A 16,775-nucleotide genomic window follows, 5' to 3' on the forward strand; every position below is an offset into this window, starting at 1 on the left:
AAAAATATTTTTAAAAAATATTTTTAGTATTGGGATAGTTATTGTAGTTATTATTTTATAAAAAATATTTTTAATTAAAATTAATTTTAAAAAATAGATATTTGGTTAAAACTATGATTGAAATTGAAATTAAACAAAAAATAATTTAATGTGTGATTAAGAATATTTTTAAAATTGAGATTATAAAATAATTTTAAAAAATATATATTAATATTAATGATTTTTAATTTAAATATTATAAATTTAACTATTACTATTATATTATGAAATAAATAATATTTTATATAAAATATTTTTTATTGTTCTATTAAATTATCCATAATTCCATCACATATGAAATATATCTGACAAATATTACAGTTTTCACAAATTTCTTAAAAGCGCAACAACTTAAGATAAAATATAATCAGGAATAAAATTTAAATTGTGATCAAATTCTGTAAATGTGGTGTGATCAAGCAATTTTCGTCTAATTTATGTAGTTATTAAATAATTTTTAACACTAATTTTTTTAAATAAAACACAATTAAAAATAAAAAAATATCCTTTTATTTTATTAAATAGAATCTAGTTTAATATATTTTTAACTTTAAAATAAATCAACCTAATTGAAAAAGTGAAGTATGCTTCATTGTTCAATAGTTGAGCCATGCTCCACTATTTATTTATTTTCTATCATAAAAAAAGTTGTTTCTTGTAATTTGTGATTGTACCAGATAATAAAACCTTACCCTTATTAAAAAATAAATTTAAAATTTAAAATTATAAAAAAATATAAAATTTAAAATAACAAGGAAAATTAGAAGATGGATCAAAACCAGAATCCAGTATAAGATTTTTAAGTTCCGAGAAAAATAACCTTTAAAAATTGCTATAAAAATTTGAATGCAATTTAATAATTAAATTAAAAAGTATAACTGTTATTCTGTTATGATGTAACTGGATTTTCTTTTAAATCTAAACTTATCCTATTAATCAATAAAGTTATTTTTATGATTTTTCAAGAATAAATTCTTATTTAATTATAATAAATCCAAAAATAATTGCCTAAAATCACATATTATCACCAAGCCAATTACTTCACTTTCGCTTCTTAGCAATCACGCCATTGTTCACTGCAGCAATGACATCAGAACCTTTCATAGTGGCAGGCGATGAGCATTTACAATGGTCGTTCTGTTGACCATAACTCTATCTAATACTTCTTGTACTATACGCTGTGACTCTGCATGCATCCAGCGCACTCGTTGCCTCATCAAGTTAAAAGAATTTTGGGATTCTCGACCACCGCCCTAGCGGCTATTGTCTGCTTCTTCCCCCCACGGTTGAATTCCTCGTTCACCTACAATGGTGTCATAACCTTGTGTGACGCCTAGTTGAATTCCTCGATCGTTTTTTGCCCCCCTCTGTTTCTCGGTGTTTGCGCCAAACCTACAATTTTTCAAATCAGCTGCTAAACTTCTCTTTCTTATCGATTCAATTCCTGTTCGTTTGATTATTATTTTTTTATTTAATATTATTTGAAATCGAAATTTTATTTGAATTTCATTTTAGTCTATACTCTGTGTCAAAAATATTATGGTCAAAAGTTTTATAAGGATATCTGAACTTGATTATGATGGGTCTTCTTGTTCGGTTCATTTTTACTTGGCATTAGAGCGAAACTGATGCATCGATGCTCAAGAGATACACACCGTGAATTTTCTTTTTTCTTTTTTGTACTTCAGATGGCTGTTAATCAAACATCTTGATAGGTAGCACATCCAACATGTGTGTTTTCATGACATGATGATCTGGATAGAACTCACTTTGAACAGAGCTTGTGCTAGATCTTAACTTTTGTTAGAATCAACAAAAAATACTTAATCAATCAGGGGCATTATATGTTCAATTCAAGCGTAACTCTTGAGATTTTTGTTTGAATTGATGACTTTTTCGGTGTATGGACAAGGATTTTGATTATTTTAGCTGTATGTTTTATGGATTCCTGGAAACGGAATATTGATTCATATTTCTGCTTACAAAGCATCTCAAAGTTTCAGTTTATCAAAAATAAAAATCAAAAGTTATTTCTTGAAGCTGCTGTTGAAGGCATTTGACTTGCTTTAGTTTAAACACTGCCTCCAGTGGGGCTGCATTGCCGATCATTTGGTGCTGTATAACAAATATATTGATGAATATGAGAAAGGAACAACAATGCAGAACAGAGGAAATAAATAGTGTTTAGGATTTGACAAGAAAACTCTACAGCTTACTTGCCTGGATTGCAAATAGGTTTGCATATATTTGTGTTTTCTTGTTTTAAAACGAGGTACACTGCTAATCAGCCTGAATTTGTTCTAATCTTGCAGCTGTCCAACTTGAGTTTTGGCCTAGTTGAGCTTCTCATTTTGTCTAAATATAACTTCTGGAATGATCTCTGTTGGAGCTAGTAATCTCAACTGTAAAATACTCCATTGTTATAAACAGACGTTGGCAAGCAAAAGAAATGACGCTGTAGGAAATGGATTGTAAACTGTGGGCAGACCATCACGCTATCTGTCTTGTCATAGGCACCGTTAATTTCTTATCCTCTGCATGATTACGAGTGGAAGTGCGATCATGGATGCATCCTTCAGTTCTTATTTCACCCTGGTCATCACCATGAAAGTGGCACCTCACCTATTCATGATCATGCTCTGAGTTTCCTGAAATCCTCCATGAGAATTTGTGTGAGATTTCCAAACGGAGGAAAATTATCTTTTAGATGCTCAAAGATGAAAGTAATCCTTGTCTTGTACTGGATGTTCTGTTGTCACGCTTCAAGCATATGTATCCCACGTTCGTCGAGATTGGTGCATCTTAACTGGGTTATGCGCCTTGTGTTATCTTATTGTTCTCGCTTCATTTCAGTTTATCTTACTTGAGTTGGAAGACGAGAAAATGATCTGCTTTCCATCCTTACTGATACCTTTTGACCCTGATGATTATGATGGCCACAGCAATATCGATAAAGCATTTATGACCATGATTTGTGCTTGAATGAATCCATTGAAACCCCCTGGCATGCGAAGATCGTAGCCAGAATTTCTTGTGCCTACAATGTGTATTTGATCACACTTCAAATGGTTTTGAACCTGTGGACATGAATCGCTTCTCTCATCGAGAAAGTTAAATCTGTTGATTCCATGTTTTGGATAACAAAAGTATCTGTTATCCCTGATAACTGGTCCAAAACTGAAGTGAGGAGGAAGTAGGAGTCCTGAAGAAATCATTAGAAAAACTGATTTCTAACTATTCAATGTTTGGGCTGTGTAATTTTAATTTGCATGGCTGTCACTGTGATTTTTTGCATGGTTCATTTTCGTGATTCATTTTGTTTTCTTTGGTGCTTATTTTATGAATTAATAAATATGTTTAGTGATTTATATAATTTTAATTAATTAGGGATTAGCCACAACATCTTTAATTAAATAAAATTATATATTATACTAGGCTAGGTTCACATAAAGAATTATATACATTAATTGTAACTAAATATAATAAATATTATCCCACATGAATTGTTAATTATATTTATAGAATTGACTAAAATAAAATATCAAATTATTTTTATAATATACTACAAGTTAAGTACATAATTTTATAGTTTTTTCATCAGGTTTAGAATATATTATCAAATTATTCTCATAACATATACCCATGAAATTATGAATTAAATATCTATTATATGAATCAGCTTGAATTAAAAATCTAGCCCACAAGTAATTGTTATATCTTTAGATTCAATTTTATCAAGAGTGTGAAATTTTATTTAGTCTTTAATTTTGACTTAAGCATGAATTTTATATTTTTTTTTTGTAATTTTTTTGATATTTATTATGATATCCTCGATATCCCCAATCTAAAGGGCGATACTATAAAGCATGAAAGAAAAAAATTATCCTTCAGTTAGGATAAATAAATATAGATTATGCAATTAAGAAAGATAAATTATTGCAGTTATTAATACTAACATTTCAAAAAAAGTTATGTTATATGAACAATGTAAGCAATTTATAAACAACGTATACAATCTAATTGTTTTAGTAAGATGTTCATAAAAAACTAGAATATCTGCTGGTACGTGTGGTTAGGTTGATCATATGAGAAAGTTTGTGATTTGCAAAAATCAATTGATGATCAATTGTTCACTTTAGATAAGACACCAACAAACATTCTAATCATAACATTCTTATATATAAGGCTTGCCAATATGAGACACATCATATAGATTAGAGAGTTTATAGCATAATTAAAGAATTTTGAGATTGAGATGTTATAATCTTTTCTTGTGTACTATATTTTGAATACTTTTTCATAATAATACAAATCCTTTTAATTCTTATACAATTCACATAAAGATAAATGGTACATTAATAAACTCATGACTTTGTGTGTTCAAGAAGAAAGAAGATTGGTAATGGAATTAAGAGAAAATGCAATGCTAAGAGCGCGGCTTGAGGATAAAACTCAAGCCAATAAGAATAAGAAAGGTAAAATGCCTCTTCAAGTTGGCTTTAAGAAGGAATATACATATTTTTTCTATAAAAAAAGGACACATGAAGAATATATATATGCTAAATTTTAGAAATAACTTGAAAATAAAGGCATTTCAAATTGCTTGAAAAGAAAAGTATTTCAATCTCATTTTTTTTTATGAATCTAATATGATTTGTCACACATGCGTGGCATCGTGATGATCATCCTTTCTTATTAAGATATCTATCTGACAAATATAGGAAGACAATAAATTCTTGTCTTTTATTAGTAGAAAGATGGAATGAGAGTTGCTATTTAGTATTTTGATCATTAGGAACTCTAACTAGTCTTAAAGATCGGGCATGGTGATTGGTTGCCTAAAAAAAAGGTGTTAGCACCCCAAATACACCTTTCCTAAGATAAACTATATTGTTTAATTGTTTGATTAAAAAACTAAGGTTTTGTCATACTTTCTAATTGTTGGTCTGTTTATGATTCAAAAAAAACTTTCCTCATTAAGGAGGTTCTTATCTTGTTGAGTAAAACCTATCCATTTTAATATCAACAAAATAATTTAATATTCAAAATACATTTTACATATAAGGTCATAACTCAAATAATAAAAGAAAACAAAATAATTAATTTTTTTTGGAATTTTTGAAATATTGGCCTAGTTCTCATGAATTTAATAAATTGGTTATCAAAGCTAAAATGCATACTAATACATATTTTTAAATTTTTTTATATGAAAATTTGATATGATTTTTATTGCTTTGAGAGACTTAGCCTTATGCATGAAAACAAAAATATTTTTTTTCAATGTTTTGATGAAAATAGGGTATTTTAATACCAGATTCATATATTTACAATAAAAAAAATACAAACCAATATTAATCAAAATTAAGTATAAAAATACACAAAAAAACCATAAATTTTAAAAAATATTATTTTATATTTTTAGATTGGGTTGGATTTGGCCCTGTCATTTTGGGCCAGACTGAATAAGTCCCACCCAAGCAATAGCGGAACAGCTCTTAATTGTTCACTTTGCAGAACAGTGGAGATAGGGAACAAAAGAAGACGAAGAAGAAGAAGAAGAAGAAAGGGAAGGGAAAGAAAACTAACCTACTAATGCTCACATTGTTGCTGGTGACGGTAAAGAGGAAGGCTATTAGTGGTTCGCAGTGGTTATTCTCGTTTTCACTTCTGCTTCTCTTTGTTTCTTCTTCCTCGGTTTTTTTCGCTCCCTCTATCAATAAGGTTTCTCTTCTATCTGCAATGGTGGTGGTGCTATTCTTAGTAGATCATAATGGCGGCTTACAGTGGCACTGATGACACTTGTGATGATGGAGAGAAACGAAGACAACTGCTGCGGTGTAATGGTTGTTCTCCTTCTGCTTCTTTTTTCTTTGTTTCTGTGTTTTTTTTTTTTTTTTGTATTTGCTTCTATTACTCTTCCCAAAATGTTGGCCTTTGTGATTCTCCTTGTCATCCCTGCCCCCTTTTTTTTTCTCTCTATTTCTGCCCCCAGTCAACTTTACTCTTCTTTTCCCTTTTTTTTTTCCTCTCTTTCTTTATGTTCTGTTCTTTTTTCTTTTTTTTTCTGTTATCCTCTATATAATCTCAAACAATTCTTCCTTCTCTCTCACATTCTTCCCCCGCTTTCTTTTCTACCTTTCAGTATTTATAGGCAAAGGGAGAGAAACTTACCTTGTCCTGTCTAATTATGGGACAAGGTAGAGTGGCTGGGGTGATCTCTGTGTATCTGTTTTAGAGCCGCTTGCAGGGCATGATTTCATTGCCCAACCTTCATAATGGTTGTAAGTGAGCAGTGTGGGTTGTGTTAATAGTCTTTCAAGTGGGAGAGTGGCGTTGCAGGGGAGAGAAACTTCTTCATATTCTTTGTAAATTTGTTTGAAAAAAGAAAAGACATAAATGACAGCTTTTCATACAACTTTAGGGCTTGATCTTGGTTGTTTCTCGGTGGTATAGAAACGATGACAACGTGTCTTCTAACATGTATTCTCTGCAAGAAAGAAAATCATGGCTTAGTTATAGTTTGAATTCGCATAGTGGGTGAAAGCATGGTGAAGATTTGAATTGTTAAGCCCCTAGCCATGTTCAGGAGGGATTGATAAGGAACCCGTATATAGTTGACTCGTGGGAACTAGGCGGCCAATAAACTAAAAATTAAACACAAGTGTAGAGGGGCTTTTTTCATGCACGAATATTTGTTTGAACGGGTGTTTTTAAAGCCTTAAGTAAACATAACATCAACCTTTTTTGAGTTTTATTCTAATCGTAGATGTATGATATTGCAGTGAAAAATCTATTCTTTATATATTATATTTTATATATTTGGCAAATATAAAAAGATAATAAATTTTTATATTTTATTAGTAAAATATAAAATAAAAGTCACCACCTAATATTTTGGTTACTAAAAATTCAAACTAATTTTTAAGATTGTGTATGTGGACTAATTGCATAAAGAAATGATATTAGCACTCTAAATAAACCTCATTTGAGGGTTGTATTGTTTTATTGTCTGATAAAATCTAAGGTTTTTGTTGTGTTTTCTAATGGTTAATTCATTTATCGTTTAAGAAAAATTCTCTTTGGTGAAAAAATCATTATCTTATTAGGTAAAAATTTAATCATTTTAAAATTAAAAAAAACTATCTTTTTAATATTAAGACTATGCCTTATATATAAGCGCGCAATCTTGAATATTAAAATAAAATAAAATGATTTTTTTTTTGAATTTTTAAAATATTAGTCTGGTTCTTGTGGCTTCAATAAATTGGTTATTAAAACTAAAATACATGCTAATAACTACTTTTTTGAATTTTTGTTATATAGAAATTAAATATATTTTTTTGAGACACTTAGCCGTATGCTTGAAAACAAAAATATTTTTTTAATATTTTGATGAAAACTAGGTACTTCAATACTAAATTTATATTTTTACGGTATAAAACTACAAATCAATACTAAGCAAAATTCAATAAAAAAATTTAACAAAAAATCATAAATTTTTTAGAATATTTTTTTAAACAAATTTTTTTTTATTGGGCTAAACCTAACCAGACTGGATTCAGGAGCCCTAACCTAGTCACTAACCTAAGTTTGTGACCTAGTTAGGCATATAAGAGGCATACGTGAACTTAATTCACTTAAATATTAAGGAGCAATAATTAATGTTTAAGTAAATTATAATTCACTTGAAAAATTATAATTTATTTAAACAATAAAACATAACAATGAAAGAATAAATGTGTGCAGTGATGAAAAAAAAGCAACGTGAAACTATTGTACAAGATCGATGGTCACTAGTTTCGAGGACAATGAAGACAATCAACGCTGGTTTTTTTTTTTTCTTCTAGTTTTTTCTGTATTTTTTTATGTTAGTTCCCAATCTTTTTTTTTTCTTCATCCCTCTGTGTGCTTCCCTTGTTTTTTTCTCTATTTGGCTGGTTTGCGTCTGTCTTTTCCTCCAATTCCCTTGGTTTTTTATGCTCGTCCCCCCTTTATTTTTTTTCTTCAGTTCTTCACCCCCTGTATTTTCTTCTCTCCGTCTTTGTGTTTTTTTTTTCTATAGCTTCTCCTTTGTTCTCCTCTTTATGCTTTCCCACTGTACATTTTCTATTTTTCTTTTTGTGCTCTCTCTATTTTCTTTCGCACTTCCTCCTTTTGGTTTTCTCCTGTCCTTCTCGCTCTACCTCCCTATTCTTCTTGCCCCTTTTCTCTTTTTCTCCCTTACTTTCTCTGTGTCTTCTACTTTTATAATGCTAAAGAAAGCTTTATACTGGTAACAGTTGACTTGGTAATAGTTTGCAAAGGAATGACAGTCATGACACATGCCCTATAATTGATGCGAATTGGCACTGTTGCGACAAGAAAATGTCTCTCGCTTGGAAGAAGATAATGAATAGTGTTTCAAGGCAACAACACTGTTTTGCAATTTTAAATGATATTTATGATTTTATTTTTAAGTGTTTTTATATTTTTATAATCAAGCTTTTAGATAAATTGTAATTAGATCTTTTGATTTTAATACCTTTCTTATTTTAATTTTTAGTTTTAAATTGTTTCAAGCATGTCTTTAATTAGTCATCAAACTTCAATAATTATGTAATTAAATTCTTGATTTGACTAATCAACTCTTCAAAATTATAATTAGACCCCAAAACTTTAATTTCTTCTAATAAAAGCCTAAATTAATTTAAAAATAAAATTTTCTTGCAATTAAACTCTCTATAAATTCAATTAAACCTTATATAAGATTTAATTGAGTCCATAACCATTTTATTTTGAAATTTTCTTTCTCAAATTGAACTTTTCTTATCAACATGGCTCTCATCAATTAAAAATATAGTGTTAAATTTTAATTCTTGTATTTTTAAACCTCCTCAACCAATTTCTAGCTATTTTATGGGCATTCCAACATCATTTTCTCACCACTATTATTTTTTGGATGTTTTTTAAATATTTTTTGATATATTGTTTTTGTATTTTCTTATTTTTTATGTTGGGATAAAAAATATGGGTAATAATAATCTTAATAAAGATAAATTTCAACCTTTTTTTTAAGTGAAAAATCCTAGGATGCAGGTGTTAGATTGAAAATGTACATATTTAATCTAGTCTATTATGATAAGTCTTTTCTTTTAGTATAGATATAAAAATCATTTTTATTATTAAAAAAATTAAAAAATTAAGTTTGTTAATCATTTCTCTTAAAAAAAATAAAAAATTTAATTATTTTTCTTAAGAAAATAAAAAAAATCAATGCAAGATTTTAATAATCAAGTCAACACGTCTTCTATTTTTTGGGACCTATGTCAAATTATTCGTAAACAATCAGAAATAAATTGGAAATAAAATAATAATTATTAGGGTTAATTAATGACAATAAAAAAGATCAATATATGAGAAAACTTATAATAAAGACATATTTTTGTAAGAAATGATGATTTAAGGGTGACATAGTTCTTTCTTAAATCATAATTAACTCCTTACCTAAATCTTTTGAACCAATGTACATTTTAGAATCCTTAATCTTTTCTAATTACTAGGAGATGAATTGAATTTTTCATGATGATTAATACTTAAAAATGTATTTTTATCAAGATTTTATATCATCATTTTGTACTTAAAGTATTAATAACTCCTTAACTAATGCATGTTTTATAATAAGAAGTCTGATATCATAAGGTACCTTTAATTTATGGTAAATATTCATCCCAAATGCAGATCTATCATATAAATAAAAAGATTGATTGATGAGTTGAAGTATTGAAAATAAAAGGACAAAGAGAGAGTCAAACTTAGAAAAGAGATGTTGGTGCAGTTCAAATTGAAACACTATTCAGTAATTGGATCATATCTGAAGCAGTAAATCTCAGATTTAGATTTACTTTATATGAATGGAAAGCAAAAAAATAGACCTAAAACTTTGATGAAAAGTCAAGACTCAATTCTACTATTTGAAAGTCTAAATCTTAGTAACAATATATAAAAGGTGAGATATAAAAGGTGTTTTTTTTCTTGGAAAGCTGAGATAATTTTCTAAAACTTTCATGCAGAAGTTTGGTTCAAATTTTGACGTTATTAATAACGTTTTATTCATATAACACTATAAGGATTATTACCAAGTCAAGATGTAGTCACCCACTCATTAATTAGTCATCAAATTAATAGTTCTCAATTTTAGCCTATAAAAAGAGATATTTTTCATATATTTAGGCATTTTTATTTTTAGATCAAGATCATACTCTTGCTTTCTCTCTTTGTATTTTTGTAATGCTTAAGTTTTGCTTTCATTAATATCTTGTTTCCTTTACTTAGTTAACTTTTATCTTATTTATTTATGTTTCTCTCTTTCATTATGTTTAGTTAAGTTTATTATATCAAGGTGAAAAAAATACACTAATGGTGTAAGAATAAGTATAGTGTAAACTCAAGTTGGACTTTAATATTTGATACTAACATATTTTTTATTTGTTTTCTTGTTCACTTTTAATACTTTGTTTGTTAAATGGTTAATCTATATTTGTATTGTACAACACTTTGTATAATAAATACTTGGCATTTTTATAGCCTAAATGCATGGTATAACCGACACTTGTACTATGAAAAGAACTTGATTTGTTGTTAACATAAGTTATAATCATAAATTCCTCCCAATATTTATAAGTATTAACATTACTCGAATAAGATAACTAATGTAATCATGTTAACAATTTATAATCTGATTAATAAGAGTTTTTACTATACTTGTTTGAAATAACATTAGTTAATCCTCTAACTTTGATATTTGTTATTATCATTATTTAATCTTTCATATCAAAGTTCTCATCAATTTCTTCTTTATTATTATTGTTGTTGTTGTTGTAGTAGTAGTAGTAGTTGTAGTTTATAATTTATATTATTAACCTCCTTGTGATTTGACCTCGGTCTTGCCGGATTATTTATTACTTCGACACTCCTGTACTTAAGAGAAGACAATAATATCTTTTAGTCGTGTCACATGATACATTTTGGCCGCTGTTGTGATGTGCACCGAGGTGTGACATACAAGATGACACAACCAAAAGATTGATATCTTCTCCTAAGTGGAGGAGTGTCAAAGTAACAAATAACTCAGCAACATTAGGGTCGAACCATATGGAGGTTAATTATATAAATTATAAACAACAACAACAACAACAAAGAAAAAGTAGAATAAGTTGATAAGAACTTTGAAATGAAAAATCAATGTGAGGATCAAACAATGATAAAAATAAATGTCAGTTAGAGGATTTACCAATAGTATTTCAAACAAGTATAGTATAAACTCATTTTATTACTCAACTGGAAATGACACATAAAAGAGGTTCCAATCCGATTATAAATGGTTAACATAATTACATTAGTTATCTTATTTGAATAATGCTAATACTTGTAAATGTTGTCAGGTATTCATGATTATAAGTTATGTTAACAACAAATCAAGTTCTTTTCATATTATAAGTGTTGGTTATACCATACGGTTGGGCTATGAAAGTACTGAGTATTTGTTGTACCAAGTATTATACAACACAAATCTAGATTAACCATTTAATAAGCAACGAATTACTGAATAGTATTTTAGTTTGGACTAAATCAACATTTCTTTTCTAAGCTTCATCCTCATTTTATCTTTTCAATTTCAGTATTTCAACTCATCAATCACTCCTTTTATTTATGTGATATGCATGTATTTAGGATAAATATTTACCTTAAATTAAATGTATCTTATAGTATTAGACTTGCTATTATAAAACATACTCTAGTTAAAAAGTTATTAATACTTAAAGTGTAAAATGATAATATCAAATCTTAATAAAAATGCACTTTTAAGTACTAATTACAAGACCAAATGTATTTTATACTATAAGCATAACAAGAAGATAGTTAAAAATATTCTTAAATACTTAAGAATGATTTTCTAATATATAAAGGAGAAGAACTAGTAGCTCATAGTTATTTGGATGAGAGTTTTCAATAAGATATTGAAAATAGAAAATCCAGTCTGAGTACACCTTCAAGTAAGATATCAAAATAAATTCTACAACTAAAGTTGAGTACACATTTAAGTTTGAGAAGTTAAAATAGGTTGTTTGGATTAAGAAGGTCATCCCTAAACTAGGTATAGTTCAAAGCATTGCTGATCTAGTAGTTCTATCCTATGATAACACTAGAGTCATTGCTCAAACAAAGAAACTAAGGTCTCATCAATGATCCAAAGATGTATTTAAGTAATTTTATTTGATTAGAGATACATTGAAAAGAAAGATGTAAAGATAAAGCAAACACCTATTAAAAAAATTTGCAAATCCTATTACTAGGCCACTATCTTAGTAAAAATACTATTGTCAAGTAGAGCAATATAATATTTGATACATGAGTTATTAGCTTTAGTTCAAGTTAAAGATCATTGGTGTATATGCCATGTAGCCAATCAGTTGGTTATAATTATAAAACAGTTCTTGGGATAAAAATACTTTGCAAAAAAATTATAAAGTTTTTATAATTATAAAATTTTTATTGCATCAAAGCATTATTCCTAAATGTTCTTTGTCAATACTCTATTAAGTATGGATCTAATTAGAGTTGTTGAAACTGATAGATATTATGTATTTTTTATAAAAGAAAGAGTTTTTTTTAATAAATTGAGGTAAAAAGGATACCTATAACTAATATGTAGGTATTTGTTAAATGAGATGCACACTAAACTGACCCGAATGAGAATTTCATATGGAGAGATTACTTGTGTTTATAGAAATGCTCATGTGATAGTTGTACAAATAATCCTTATATTTAAGATCACTAAATTATCTTATATAAAGAGTATATATTTTGATCATGTTGTATCCTAATCAAGAGTAACAAATGAATATATATTGGGTATAACATGAACTATATGAAGATATTTAAGTGAGAGGATTCATCATTCTTGGTGAATTATAGAAATTATTTCATTTGTTATCAAATAGTATTGATTATAAATTTTTGAATAGGATGGAATGAAATTTAAAAATAGCTTCAAATCTTATTCAAATAATCAATGACTATAGTGTTGATAACAAATATAATTTGATAGAGTAAACACACTTCATCATATAATATCTAGATCAAAATATTATTGATGAAAAAATAATAATTTCACTAAGAAACTGATAACTAAAAGGTTAAGTCAAAACTCTTATCAACTAATATTTGAGAGATTATGACAAATTGCTAGATATTTTATTTGATTTTTAAATATAAATTAATCAATTATTAAATTGATAATAAATTAATTTATTTAATCCTGTTTTATTTATGATTATGATTTATATTTTGACTAACTTATTAAGTAACATAATGGGTCACAAACATAAGAATTATTGATCATAAATTAAAATGAAATAATTAATTAAATGTGACTTGATTGTAAATAAATTTTATAAATTCAAAAATAAAATGTAATTAATACAAAAAATTATAATTCTAAATCTACATACAATAAATAAGAACTTGATTAAATAAAATTTTAAATTAATTTTAAATAATATATGTGATATTATTTGAGGGTAAAACTAATATTTGTCATTTATATAGTTTTAAGATTTTCTTATAATTAAAATATTATACCTTTTATTTCCTGTAAGTATGAGTAAAATACAATAGATAAATATCTAAAACATAAAAGAAAAAGGCCAATGCTTTAAGACACAATACTCACTCTTTTCTTAAGAGTTTAGGAAATTTTTTATTTGTAATTTGTAAAAATTACTGATAAATGTCAAATATTTAAATAATTTATGATTTGCAATAATTCAACCTTAAAAATAATATTCAAAGATGAAAAGAATATCCTATCTTTAAATAATTTCCATATAAACCTTAAATAATTCTAGATTTATCTAACAAAATTCTTGAAACTCCTATTTTTTTTTTAAATTTAAGATGTTCTCATGTAAACTAGATAACATGCATGCGCAATATTACATGCTTATAGCATACTTGTGCGTTGTCATGGGTTTGTAAAAACAATTATAAAAAAATAAAATAAAAATATATGAAAAAATTATTATAATCCATAATGTTTTCAAAAAAAACTATAAAATTAAATTTTTAACCAGTTTAATATTAACAAAATTAACAAAATCATACAGAAAAATACTATAACAATTTATAATATTTCATAGAAAAAATTATTATAATCCATAATGTTTTCAAAAAAAACTATAAAATTAAATTTTTAACCAGTTTAATATTAACAAAATTAACAAAATCATACAGAAAAATACTATAACAATTTATAATATTTCATAAAAAAATCTATAGTTATAATTTTTAATCAAATTAATATTAAAAATAATAAAATCAATAAAAATAATTATTAAAAAAATAATAACAAAAAAACATGTAAAATATTATAGCAATTTATATAATATTTTAATAAAAAACTACGAAACTAAATTCTTAACAAACTAAATATAAAAAAATAAAATTAAAAAATCAATTTTAAAAAACAAAAGAAAATATATAGCAAAAATTAAAGTTAAATATTCAACTAATTCAATATTAAAAAAATCAAAAAAATAATTTCAAGAAAACACTATAATAAAACTAATATCATATGAAGAAATAATATAATAATGTATAATATTTTTAAAAAATATAAAATAAAATTTTCAACTAATTTAATATAAAAAATAATAAAAAATAATAAAAAATATATATGTAAAGAAATATTGTAATAATTTACAATATTTTAATGAAAAACTATAAAATTATATTTTTAACCTTCAAAATATTAATAAAAGATAATTTTATAAAAAATTATATAAAAATAAAGAAGAAGAAGATAATCTTGAAAACAAAAAGTAAAACTCAAAAAAGTTAAAAAAACAAAGATGCGGAGAAAAACCGAAGATAAGGACAAAAGAATGCAAAAAATAAAAATAAAAAGCAAAAATTAATAACAGTAAAATAATAAAAATTACAGTATTTTCTTGGGGTTTTAGAGTATTAGTTAATATTTTAAGAAACCCGAGAATTGATCCACCAGCATTATCACATTCCACAAAATCGATCCCCTCTCAGTGCGTAATCCATTGTATCCCCTCTACACCTACACTAAAATGCGCATCTGATCAGAAGAATCCAAGATTTTAACCAAGCTCCATTGTTCTCTCATCCTATAGCTCTTGTCAGAAAAATTGAAAGGCATCTTAAACACCAAACAAGACTAATCACTCGTGTCCGGTGTGGTTGTAAGTAAGATAATCACGTATTTACAATTATTGATTGTCTATATCATCAATAATGAGTGAGTTTCACATATAAATTAGCAAGATTATTGGAGTCAATTTTTTTTAAAGAAAAATTCTTTATTTGAAACTACATCTTTTTTTAGAAAGAACTAGGATCATTTTAAAAAATAATTAAAAAAAAACATAACTGATTTTGAGAAAAAATGATTTTAAAAAGATGAATCTATTTATCTTTTCAATATATATATGTTTTTGTCTGAAGAAAAAGAAAACTCTAATTAAGCTTAGTAATTAATAAACTATGAAAATTGGATTCAAAAACCCCAATCAATGAACTCGGTGTAACAATTAATCACGTTTAGATGGCCATAAATACATTACTGTCCTTACTTTGTGGGCAAGGAACCCATGGGCTCTCCATCCATAGATACGTGGGGGCTAAGAACTTATAGTCAAATACCCTCCTGTGCTTCCTAGTTGGAGCAAATCGGCAGAGGACAGCAATGTCATTACAAAAAGCAGCAAGGGCAAAACTGGAAACAAAAGACCTGTATCGTCAAGACTTTCTTCAGGACGCAAAACCACCCTCTCGGTTCCTTGTGCCTTTGCGGTGACGAGAAGCAGCAGTTGAAGACGTACTTTTAGCAGAAGCAGAAGCACCAGTTGGTTTCATTGCACCAAATGAACAGTTCTCTTTCCTCAGTGTCTCTTCTTCATCCATAAATATCTGCCTGCACCTGCACTCAACACTGCAAAACCCCCTGTCTCCTCTATACTCCACAAATCAAGAATATATTCAAATCAAAAAACGATATAAAGATCTGGGTTCTGTGCAGAAACAAGAAAAGATGAAGTCTTGAAGGTTAATAAACACACCAGTAAGATCCAGCGCAGTACTTACTTGTACATGTAGATATCCTTGCCAGGCAAGAGTTTCTGTCCGCAAAAGAAACACTGATCAAGAAAGGTGGGGACTGGAAAAGAGAAGCGTGGAGAATGATTTCTAGAAGAAGAAAGACCAGGAGGCGAAGTAGGTTTGCTGTTGATCATCATGCTAACTTTGTTGATAACTTGCAGGGCACTACCACTCTCTGGGGTCTCCAAAACTATGCTTAAACCCACCATATCTCATTATAAATTCAACCTTCAGTAAAGGATCATGGTTTTGTGGAGGTGAAGGAACGAGAAAGTGTTTTTGATTTTTCCTTTTTAACCCAGGAGAGATTTTAGGGGAAGGGAATGGTTAAAAAGGGATGGATTGGCGGGGGCCTTCACAGCAGGAGGAAGAAGAAGAAGAAGAAGACGTACCAAGGACGATTTGACTTATAGTGCTTGTTATTTGCCACGTACCTGTTTCTAGTTTCCATTTCATTTTCCATTTTCTTTATCACTCTGCTCTTATCGTTTGTTTTTTTGGCCTTTTCTGTTTTATTGGACCTACTTTAATATATTTTGAATTCCTATTTACTGCTCCTACTGCCACCCTTC

At 27.5% G+C, this 16,775-nt stretch overlaps 1 protein-coding gene across 1 annotated transcript; it reads right to left on the reverse strand.

Moving 5' to 3' along the window:
• Nucleotides 1-15,598: 15,598 nt before the first annotated feature.
• Nucleotides 15,599-16,569, reverse strand: LOC105119205 (uncharacterized). The gene is made up of 2 exons (XM_011017332.1): nt 16,189-16,569; nt 15,599-16,057 (listed from the first exon to the last, which is right to left on the reverse strand). Exons 1-2 carry the CDS (start codon nt 16,410-16,412, stop codon nt 15,856-15,858), a joined length of 426 nt encoding a protein of 141 aa, XP_011015634.1. The 5' UTR covers nt 16,413-16,569; the 3' UTR covers nt 15,599-15,855.
• Between the last annotated feature and the right edge of the window lie 206 nt (nt 16,570-16,775).

The sequence above is a fragment of the Populus euphratica genome, unplaced genomic scaffold, assembly GCF_000495115.2.
Source record: "Populus euphratica unplaced genomic scaffold, PopEup_1.0 scaffold2694.1, whole genome shotgun sequence".
Classification (NCBI taxonomy): Eukaryota; Viridiplantae; Streptophyta; class Magnoliopsida; order Malpighiales; family Salicaceae; genus Populus; species Populus euphratica.